Here is a 12,334-nt window from a genome sequence, read left to right as displayed (position 1 = left end):
TCACCTGAGTTCTGGCACACCTTGAACAGTGATTTGGATGAAACATACACCTCTCATATGAAGAAAGTGACAAGGGAATTCCGAAAGTACTTTACTTTGGAGAGCAACGCATCTCAAAGAGTTTTAAATAATGTTATAATTTCTGCAATGATCTGTTCCATTGACCTTAATTTTGAACTAAAGATCATCACTAGACTAACAAAGTTTAGGTAAAAAGGGCTTTAGGAGACCATGAAGTGAAAGGACATGCAGTAATAGTGAGTTATTTGGTAGCACTCTGAGCTGCTCTGAAGCAGAGTGTTCTGTGCCTGCTGGCTGTACCCTGGCAGTACAGCACGTACACAGCCCTGGAGTGTTGTGCTGCTCTGCAAACACAAAGCTGTGTGTTCAACAGATGCGTGGAGAGGATGATGGGAGCAGAATTTCTTACACGTGAACTTTGTGCTCTGGAAGTCTTGGATACAAAGAGTAAATGTAACAATTCTAGGGGTCTCACTGGCAGCTGCAACCTCCCACTTTCTGGGTATAAATATGCTGAACTAACTCTTTCATATAATTAATTACATTCAAACTCTAATCTGACTAGAAATCTGATTTTTGGAATGTCACAGGTTGATTTTTGATTATGTGTGTACTTTTCTGCATTAAACCGAATGAATCCAGGCAAGCATGAAGTCAATGCAGCAGCAGCTGCATTTGCAGTCTGAGGCATCCCATTATGGAAACCTCCCATAATTCAGACATGCCATTCTTCTATTTTTTCTTTTTTAACATGTATGTCTTTTAGGAACCAATTATGTTCTTCAAAACATATCACACAAGCTAAAATAGATTCCTGTATTAGGAAAATGAGAGCAATTAGGGTTTTTTTCTCCTTAAAATGATCTAAAATAATCTCAAGTCTCAAATCCAGGATTTTCTGAAGAGAAATGCAATTCAAAAGATTATTGTACTATTGTATCAGTATCATTAAAACATGAACATATAGCAGATACTTCCATCAGTTTATCATTGATGCTTGTTATTTCGGCAGCTCTCATCAGCAGTACAGAGATGTAGTAAGAACTACAAGCAGCACAAAAGATTTAAATGAAATCCATAACCTTTAGATGAAGTACAGCTAAGACTACAGCTTTGCTTGTTTGCTTGTTTTAATTTAAAAAGAAATATTTCTTTCACAAACACAGGTAAGTTTCCCACATCTGATGACTGAGGCAGTCCCCCTATTTGGAGAGGAAAATCTAGAACATTAAGATTTGGGGGGAAGGGGAGGGAAAGACATTTTTAATTACTATTTCAGTGACTGTTTCAGGATGGTTTTTTTGTGGAAAATCTGGGATAGGAAGTCTTTGAATCTTTTAGATGCAAAGAGAGACCCAGATCCCAGCCATGGTGGTTAAAAACCACAGCTTTCACTAGAGAAGCTCTCTTACATTCAGGGCTTTGACCAGGAGTCAGCCCAGGTGAGCACACCCCACTTACCTAAACTCCTCCTACTGTCCAAAACCATTGTAGTGCTGGATTCTAGTTTCTTAGACGAAGCACCTAGGTACAGCTACAGAGTAACTGCACACAGCTTTGCTTCTCTCACCCTTTTATCTCTTTATTAGACACACTGAAGAGCCCTAAAGAATGATAAACTCGGTGCCTTGTAAAGCTGAAGCACAGCAAGAGAACAAGGCAGTGTCTTTACGGTCCTTTGCTGAAGACAAGTCTGTAAATCTGTCCGTTTTGCTCTCAGCTGTCTCCTCATTTCCATTTTTGCTGCAGCACCAACACAAACGTTACCCAAAGCCTTCAATAAGATAATTTACATGTTAAACTGCTTGGCAAGAGCAGACCCATGGGATGAGACTACACTGGGCCTGAGAAGAGGCAGACATGAATGAAACAACCTGGGCCAAATGCTGACTGAAAGTAATTTGGATTGCAGTCTACTCTGAAGCATTCTTTCCTGAAAAGCTTTTGAACAGTATTTTGCTTTTGTCTCCCATACACAGAGATATAATTGAATTACTGTGTAACTTTTTGCTAAACATTACTGTTAAACATGACTTTTAGTATCCACATGGATTGGGAAATGATTAGGAGAAAAGTTAACCTGGGAGTGATTCAAGTTCTTTGATTTCTTTGCTTGGACTGATATCTGATTTGGCCAAACTAGGGTTATTTTTTTTTTAACTGCTGTGTGGTAACTGAAGCTGTTTCTTTCAGGAGACTGTAAGGTAATGCCATTTACAGTACATTTTTAGAGATTTATATTCTTAAATTTATCAAGACTATCAGCCTTGCCATAATATAATCTACTGCTAGAGTAAGAAATTTTTTCAATCTTAGGAAAAACACAGCTATGTCTGTTTTGTGGAAAGTGGAGGCTGTTTTCATCAGCTCCCCATAACATTATGGAAGAAGTAGTATTATATACAAAAGAACACCATATTCATTGCCATTTCGATAATTTATAGAATCAATGATTTCAATTATAATTCAGTTTCTGGCCTACAGACTGTCTATGTGATTTGAAAATAACTACTGTTGAAAAATAACACCTAGCTTTTCTTGGCAAGTTAGGAGAGATCTTATTGTCTCTGAGAAAGACCATAATTTGCTTGCATGAGTTCCATAAAAGCTGTTTAAGGGAACCTTCCCACAACCTGTAGCTTGCAAGAAACAAAAAAGATTCAAAGCTTACCCCTTTATTCCTAACTTATTATTTATCTGTTGAAATGTGTATTCTTTACAAATTTTATTACCCGCTCACTTAGGTGATTTTCTGTAATGGGTAAGCACAAAAATTTTAGCTCTAGAATTAGTGTCTGTCAGAACTGTTTGAACATAACAACATTGCACTGCTTTGCATTTTGGTCAGAAGAGGCACAGCTTTTGGGGCTTAGTTAATGAAAAAATATTTTCTATTTATAGCACAAGCCAAGGGTTTACCTATGTATCCTTGCCTCTTCGACAGTGTGCACTGCACAGAAATACCCTGTTTTATTCATAGGCCTGGACAGCATTAGCCTAATTTCTTTATCACAAAAAGAAATTATTTCACCTCTAAATGAGTAATCATTTAAAAGATCCTACTTAACAAATGCTAAGTATTTAACTACTGAAATGAACTTAACATACCTTTTAGGTACCTCTGGCAAAATTTAGCTGTTGTATCAAATCCTGAGCTTCTTCTTGAGATAAGAACATCATTCCTATTACATTGTATACAATGGAGCCCACAGTAGCAAAGGTAACTCCAGGATTATAAAGTACTGCTGATACGGAAAAATTATCTACTGCAAATAGCCAGTATGTATATTGTGCACAGATTATTCTAAAAGAAAAATCACCAAGGAAAGACAAATACTAGACACGTACTACACATGTTGCTGTTCAACACATGCTGTCTAGCAAACTCATGAAATTTTCAAGTCACCAAGATTTCTCTAAGTGCTAGCATTACAATTTAAGAAAACCCTCTACAACAGCCTATTCTATATGCTATTCCATACATACATTCTATACATTATTATCAAAACCAGCAAATCCATAAATGAAGCTGGAAGCTCTTCTGCTATTGCCCAAGCAGAATATTTCTAAGATCATTCTTCTGCATCCAAGATGGGCAGCAGGAATAAAACCATCCAAGTGGTTATAAAGTGAACCAGGCATTACTGACAGTCCCGACACAAAGACGGTGTGTCAGGTAAACAGAACTACTTCTAAGAACCACTTCTTAAATTAAAGCTCAAGACTGAGCATATTTGTCCTTTATTAATAGGATTAAATCTAATTGGTTAATTTTTGCAAAAGACTACACATAAGACTTAAATAACATAAAGAATCTGTTGTACCTATGCATTGTACCTATGTTATGCCTATCTGTGATAATCTATTAAACTGGCTATTCATAACACAACAGATCTGTTTTGATGCTCTGTCATTACATCTGATGCATTTCAGTTTTGCAGTGTGTGAATGAATGGTTTGCACATTCCTGAGAGAGCCTGCTCCTCTGCATTCATGACATCCTAATATGTTTCAATTTGGGTTAGTATATATCATGTTATCCACTCTTAGGACGTGATCATTTCATATCCCTTGATGGTTCCAGAACAGTTTAGCATACCACTTTTTCCCTGGTCAGCGAGTTAACAGAACAGAATGTCATAAAAATAAAAAAATCATTCTCAACACTACAGAGGGGAAGCTTTATGAGCAAGCATTTTTTAGTATTTGTAGAATTTCTGAATTAAATGCCTTTAAGAACCACACAGCTCGAATGCAGTAATGATGGTAAAGATTACTTGCTTTAAAAAGTACATCCAAAAATACAGAAGTTTTAAGGGAATTTGATTTTGAAGGTCATTTTAAAGGCTGGCAAAATAAAACAATAATCCTGTTTCAGTGGTTGAACCGACTTTCATACTGATTTTTCATTTTTCTTTTAGCATAATCCTCACAAAGAAGGACACTGGTAAACCTTGTCAGCATTAAAAAAAATAGGCTCCTGATAGTACAGAACATGCAGCTAAGCAAACTGATGTTAAATTTACTCATGATATTCCAGTATTTCAGCTACCTTTCACTTATTTGCAACTTTCTGAATAATTTCTCTGAAAACAGCCTGAAGTTCTATCGTGTTTGTTAAATGAAACTAAGATAAACCCCTTTTCCTGTAAGTGAATGACAAGCCTCAAAATCCACCTTTGTTAAATTATGAATCAGAAAATATTAATTTGAAAGAAATTATGCATGAGCAAGCTCAGATAGAAAGAATATCTATAAGGAGAAAAAAAAATTTAAAAAGGATACCTTGCCCACTGTACTGCTAATGTATTAAGAAGATACAGGAAGTACAAACCTCTTGGGATACAACCATGTAGTTAAGTCTCTCTTTAATGGGAAGCAGGAAGAGGAAGAGGGATGTACACAGGAAGAAATTAAAGAATATCTTTCTTAGAGGGATTTTAAAATTAAGAACAAGAAACATATTCACTGCAGTTTATATGCATTCTGCAAATCCTGTGTATTTATCAAACATAGAACAAGCCAACTTAAGTTCCTGTGTTATTTCCTTGTCAGGAATATAATGAGATTACAACATGTGATAAAGATGCTGCTGCCAGTCAGTCCTACACTGCAGATAGTTCTCTCCCACAACAAGCTTGGGAAAGGGGGACATGCCACCCTGTTCAGATTCCAGGGAGAAGTAGTATGAAGCAAAGCAGTACAAATGGCTCAAATATTAACATTAAGATTTTTTTTTCTTTCATCCTTGTCAGAAGAAAAACTGTATTTTCATTTCAATACACTGAAAACCACGTATTGTGTTTTACCTCACTAGTTTTCATGGAGCATTTCCTGCCCACTTTCTGTACACTCTGTGAAGAGTGAATCACTGGCAGTCAGACCTTATTCTGACCCTCCAGTTGGGCAGGGCTGAATATCTGCTCATATAGAAAGAGAAGATTTAAACAGCAAGGAAGTCACAGGTCAGACTGACAATGTTCTAGCAAGGGGCTGCAGAGAAATACAGTGCACAGACTGCCCAATTATACTTGAGGTGAATGTGTCCTTTCCCAAATGCTAGGAAAGTTTTTAAAAAGTATACATAAAATATAGTTATGGTCACCTTTGACATTATGTGCATTTTCTCATAATCGATGTTACAGATAGCTTTTACTTTAAACAGTATTGTTAAATATTCTATCTCTGGACTTAAACATTTTTAACTTGCTTTATTTTATTTTTTTCTCTGATTGGAAAAATGCTATGCACCTCCTATCATCCTTGGATTTATTCTAACTTTTTGACATACAAATCTGAGGGATGCTATACACTGCAGCACACTAAGATGGAGCCATTCCTTAACATTTGGATTTCTGGCAACTAAGTCTCAGTCTTAATGTCTGCTTTATATATACCAGCTACACAGTGCATGAAAATAATCCATGTACTTCTGCCCCCCAACAAATACAATGACAGTCTCTTCATCAGTCATTTCAGAATTTCTGTTTCTTTTGTGACTATTTATTTATATCAACTTGCTTGGCAAATTGCAGTGAGGCTTTTAAATCCTCCTGCTCAGTGACAATTTAATTCGTCTAAAGTCTTGACTCCACATAACAATTTGGACTGCTGCTGCTGGGGGTATGGGAAATAAAATTTTCAAAACAAAAAACGCACACACAAATATGTGTTTTAATGCATTATTAATGAAGTTGCTTTAGGAACTACAGTGGTCTTAATAGAAAGTGAATGGAAAGAAAAGCACTGAAATCAATGGAACTGTTGGAATTAGTATGTCAGGATTAGACCTGCAGTCAATACATGTAAGAAAGTCAGCTGAACAGGTATGTCAGAAACACTGTTTAGCTGAAAGCACAGCATACTTAGAATAAAATGCAAGTAGTCCTTCAGCCCTACCAAAAATTCCAAAGGAAAACAAATGCCTGGAAAGTTCATTACTCTGTAAGAACACGACTCACTTTACAATTTCAAACCATGAAATAATACTGTATGAGCATAACAAATAACCTAGCCTGTGCATTTTTAAGTCATCTAACTAAAAATGTTTAGCCCTCTTATGCTCTAACTTCTTGTTATTGCATTTTGCTTCCTGTTAAGCAATGGAGTCAAATAAACAGGTCTTAGGATCTGGCTTCATATATTTAAGGTAAAATGACAAAATTCCCTCAAAATGCAGATTCTGAAAATCAAGTTCCCTTGGCCACAAGAGAGTGAACACAGTACAAAACACAACAGGAGCCACAGTCACAGTAGGATGGACGTACCGTCAAACAACCCATCAGGCTCTGCTCAAATGGTCTCTGGAAGGCTCTGGGATCTCCACACCAGTCCAGGAGCTCTGTTGCTGCATTATGGAAGTTTGCTGGGTTCTGTAAGTGCTGGAAAGGGAAGGCAAAGCAGCATGGTAAATAACATACACAAAGGCTGACATGTTCCTTTCTACACCACATTATTGCAAAGTCTGGCTCTAGGAACAGCATGTAATTCAAAAGCAAGGCTTTAAATTGCACAGTGAATGCAGAAAATCCTACTTCATTCTTATTAACACTTACACAGTTTACTGACTTGACTTCATTAGTTAGAGGCAAACTGTAGCTGAAATACCAGAGCTTCCCAAACTCCTTCCTCCACAGCAGCACCTCTCCCACCTGCAAATCATAATGGATTCTACTTGGAAATCAAAACTATCTGAGCCCCAGCTATGGGAAATTTTAGTGTTAGGTTCAATGTCTTTGATGTGTGCTTATGCCCTACTGTTGTGACATGCCAGCACAGCACCTTCCAATAATCAAGATTTCAATCTTTGCTGCTGGCCAATGAGGCAAACATGACAGAGTCAGAAAATGCCAGTGACAGGGAGAAGCACACTCACTATATTGATCCTTTCTAGGAGCTTTGGTTTCTGTTGCTCGTGACATATCATCATGAGCAATTAGGGTCATTAGCTTCAGGATCATGAAAAATGGAGGGTTATTTCTTAACTGAAAATGTTTTCACATGCACAGAAGGCATGCAGACATTTCAGAGTGGAACCCTAGCTCTCCTGAAGAGGGTGGCAGGATTTGAGAGGGAAAAAAATCTGGTTCTGTTATGAAATTTGCATGGGCAATGGATTTTTTCTGACTATCACATTAATTTCTGTCTTTTTACTGAACAACCAGAAGTCCTGATTTTAGAGGCAGTTAGTAAACTTATCTAATACTATTGTTCACACTGTCATCCCTCACTGTCTACATTGCTGAAGTATTCCAACATTTTAGCAGGAGCAGAGGGACAGCACAGGAAAGAAGGAATTCAATTTTCATCAGTAATACTGCTAGTAAATTCTCCAGTTCTGGTGATGGTAGGTGTTTCAGTGAAAACTCCAGAAACAAGAAGAAAAGTGACTATTTAGGAATTGTTGGGGTTTTTTAAGTAGTGGTTTTCTAATTCTTAGAATTGCTGAGAAAAATATGAAAATGATATGAGTGTTTTATCTGGGAGGCTCAAATCTCAGGGGCATAATTTTAAAAATATATCATTACTTTTAAATCAGTTGCATAATTTGGGAAAACGCAACTGCTCATTTCTAAGTATCTGGATGAACTATAACGTTTCACAACCTTTTTTTTCTCCTTTCATCCCCTCAATGCCTGAGTAGCTGCATATATTAGCATCATGACAAATGAAGGGGAAAGAAAGAATTCCTCCCTTGCCAGGTTTTCAGGAGTTCCCAGTCTGTGAGTTTTTGGATCACGTTACATTAAATAATTCTTATTCAATGAATGCTCTTGGTCAGAGGCCTTGTTTTAACAAGAGATGACTGACATGCAGGGCACAGATTTTTAAAACAATAGCAGAATTTGAAAGAGCAGGCAGGCATTGTGCAAAGCAGGTTTCTTACCTCTGCTCTGCCAATATGGGTACAGCTCCCACCACCATCCAGTGAGAGCTTTACCTAGGCTGCATTTCAGAATTACATCTCTTTGCTGGCTGATTGTCTAACTGTTGGAGGAATCAAACGATTGTGTTTACAGATTAAAGGCAAGAATCCAAGTGAGTACATGTAAGAAGCCATATTTTAAGGCTTCACGTAAAAAAAAAAAAAAAAATCCCATGAACAGAGCCAGCAGTTTGGGTTATGAATCTTACAAGTAAAAGGGAAAAGGACGCTTTTTTGAGTGCTTCACTTAAACCTCCAGAGAAGTGACTGCCCGACACCAAGTCTCCCAGTGAATACTGCTCCTTCCACAGGCCACTTTGATCTGCAGGGGAAACAGAAGTTGCTTCAAACCCCTCTACAACAGCACATGTAAGCTCTGCTAATATCAAATACACTATTTCCAGAAGGCAAGAGAGGCACATGAGCCGGTGAACAAATTGCACCATACTGAATACCTATTGTACTGATAGGACTTAGGTCACATCTCTCAGAAGGGAAAAAATAACCCAAACCAAAAACCCTTCCACAAAGAAACAACATAAGGAAGAATTCACTGAAAGCTATGCAATTCTGTATGTGAAACAGTTTTTAGTAACTCTTCCCTCCTTGTGGGAAATGAATTGAGATCCACTAATCAAAAGCCCTAAGTAAGAGCTACATAATATTTATTTTCACCAGTGTTGCTGCTTGCCAGCTACACAAGACATTTTCTACTAAAGCTGGCATCTTCTACTAAAGCTTACAACAAAATTTCCCCATTGAGAAACAGACACTATACCTGAATGAGAGCAATTTTTACAGACACAGCCTAACAGATAAAAAGAAGGGTGCACCCTTATCCATACGCTTAATTTTCAGTTTAGCACCACATGAGGGTAATTTCTACTTACCATAACACCCCAGAAAAACAGTAATTTTTTTCCCTGAAGTTTCAACATATATTAAACTTGTGCTTTCCTATGGAAGAAAAGTCTCCTACTTGCCTGTGCCAAAGCAGGGGTGACCTCAATGACTTGGTTTTAACTGTTTGTTCTGTAACCCTCCAGCAAGTTATTTCACTGCATTGGGACTGACCCCTGAGGTACACTATCAGAACTCACTTAAATACAGAGGGGATATTGAAATCCTGACTTCTTAAATGCAACTACCTAACTAAAACTTGTTTAGAAACTCACTGGGCAAGATAAGCAATTCTGTTAGTTCCATTACCCACTAAAAAACCCCAAAGAAAACACATGAAAAAGTCAGAATACCAGTGGGTTCTGTCTCTGTGGAGTAGATTTGAGTACTTTACAGGATGAGAGAAACAAAGAGAAGATCCAGCATGAACCAAAGCACGAAGGCAGGTGCAACTCTCCTTCCCCCAGTTACATAAAGAAGATGTTCCAAATGCCTACTGTGATTTTTATTTATTGACAACTTGAACACTGTACCTGGAGCAAAAAGCCCCAATGTCATTGACATCCTCAAAACAAAAGGCTTGCCTGAGAAGAATATTACATCTACTGTATTCATCAAACAGGAAATTAAAGAGATGTTCTCAGTTTTCGATCCAAGAACAGAAGTACAAAACAAAGCTTATGCCAGATCCATCCATCAGCTTTGTTGTGAAGCATTTTCCATGCATGGCTCTATCCTCTTCAACTGAAATTATTGGCAGCATTTTGACAGAAGCAAGGCATGTGCCTGAAGAGTCTTGTCTGAAACTGTGCTTCTTGTAAACAAGGGGAAAAAATCCACCTCATTAGTAGATGATTTAGAAAAAAGTGACAATGAACCAGATCTGGTTATGACATCTTGGTGTATCTTCAAAGCTATTAGTGAAGGGCCACCTAACAGCACCATGCTTGCAAGCAATCATGTTTTCAGCAAGTGGAGAGGATAAGTATGAATAAAATCTGAAGCAGAAATGAACAAAGCCAATGAGCTGAATGAAGCAGTTATTTACCAGATTGCTTTCAGTATCATTTGCTTTTCAGAAGACTATTAGCGAAACATGACAATTTCTATAATTGAAAAAATTCAGAAAATTTTCCATCTAATCATTTATAAGACCCCAAATCTAATATTCCTTTAGCCTGAATGGAACAGAAATCACAGAAACACTTGATGCATGTGAGCATATCATTGCAGGATCACCAGGTGATGCTCTAAAGGGAGAGTCTGAGTCTCAGAGTCATTTATATTTGATCTTGGAAGGAATCTTTTGTTCTTTGTAGCTCTTCAATTAACAGGCTGCTGTAAGGGAATAGAGAACAGCAAAAGACTTTGCTATCCATTTTACTATGTCCAAGAAGAGTGAACTATACCAACAAAGCCCTTTTCTGAGGACTGCTGACATTTGGGCTGGATTCTAGGGAAGGCGGGAACATCTACTGCTGCTCATGACCACCTCTGGCTTAAATGCTCTAATTACATAAAGAACAGACCACCTTTACAAATTTGTGTGGACACAGAGGCAGAGGATGCAGGTACAATAGGACCCAAGGCCATCAGATTCCACTGCAACTGTCTGTGTGCCCATTTCATGGTTTACTGCTCTGTAGCTGCCTGGAGAGAGGGCAACAACAATCACATTGAGAGTTACACACAACAGCTGATACGTGGCAAATTTTGGTCGCAACATTTCAAAATACAGCCACCACTTGAAATTGTTACTCCCTTCCAATCAGTGACCAAAAAGTCTTGATATACAATAAAAACTCTGCCATGGGCACAAAAATATAAGCTTCATTCCACATATGAATTTAGGCCCCTATGAGTTAAATAGGCATACACAATAAAGAACTTATTATTCAGAAGGATACTAAAGCATAAGTGAGTACTCTCAGTCATCTCACCAACAAAGTGGTGAAAACCACTTCCTGCAGTCCAAGATTCAATATGAGTTTGGAGACTGAAACCAATTATCCACATTGAAACATGGCAAGGACAATGGCCTTGTCTCCTCTAAATATAGAAGTCTGCAACCCATTTGTACACTTGTGTACCTTTGACAGAACAGTCTAGTAAGCAATGCTAGAATATCAGTCAAAATTAAGAACAATTACAGAGGCTTAATATTATCTCACACACATCAAGAAATGCTAACGTGACAGCAACGGTATGGAAAGTGAATCATTTAAACATGAAATCCATATGTTCCAGTTTGCTGCTATAGAAAACAAATGCTGAATTTCAATTTACAAATGACATCTCTGGTGGAGGGTTTTTTTCCTCTTTTCTGTGGAATACATCAGACTGAAGGCAGAGACCTAATTTGCCACAACTTAACCTATTCAAAATGAGATGTCATGCAAATAAGTTTTTGAGCAGCAAACTGCTTAACTATGCTAAACAAGCTATTGCATTTATTTACGTGATGTCGCAGCAAATTATGAAGGCTGACTCAAGTTGTCTGTTTGTTTTGCTGAGTTACGTCTGCTCTGTGTCTCACTCCTTGATTTAATTGAACTGCTGAAGATAATATAACTTATCACGCAGACATTATGCCATGTAGCTAGATTCTAGGTTAATTAACAGTAGCCTACAGTCACTGCATTTCTCACATGGTTAGCCACTTGGACCCTGTCTACTGTCTAGCTTCACTAATCAACGAGTCTGGGAATCTTACATCAGCGACACAGAACACCGGCAACACAGGGAGCTTTTCAGTGCACAGAAAAAGAAAACACAGAGAGGTGTAGGTAGCCTTTTCTTCGCTCTGAAGTTAACCCCTTCCTACACACCATGTGGCAAGGCTGCACACTTGGCAAACATTCTGGTCCACCAGTTGGGGAAACTGAATCCACGGGGCAGCTGCTCTCCTTCAGGACAGAAAGCCCTGGCTGCTGTTCCACAAGCACTGCCAGCTAATGCAAGCACTGGATGCTGCCAGTCCTGGAAGGC

The 12,334-nt window shown here is 38.0% G+C and overlaps 1 protein-coding gene across 7 annotated transcripts in view; it reads right to left on the bottom strand.

Moving 5' to 3' along the window:
* ZMIZ1 (zinc finger MIZ-type containing 1) overlaps positions 1–12,334 on the bottom strand; it is a 303,291-nt gene that overhangs the window by 133,853 nt on the left and 157,104 nt on the right. For all 7 annotated transcript variants that reach the window (XM_048310656.1, XM_048310661.1, XM_048310660.1 and 4 more), the window contains one exon: positions 6,789–6,902. In XM_048310656.1, the coding sequence (XP_048166613.1) occupies positions 6,789–6,902 (114 nt within the window). The remainder of the gene's footprint in view (positions 1–6,788; positions 6,903–12,334) is intronic.

The sequence above is a fragment of the Corvus hawaiiensis genome, chromosome 8 (assembly GCF_020740725.1).
Source record: "Corvus hawaiiensis isolate bCorHaw1 chromosome 8, bCorHaw1.pri.cur, whole genome shotgun sequence".
Lineage (NCBI taxonomy): Eukaryota > Metazoa > Chordata > Aves > Passeriformes > Corvidae > Corvus > Corvus hawaiiensis.
Note: the sequence above shows the minus strand (reverse complement) of the source record. Positions and strands in the feature narration are given on the sequence as shown.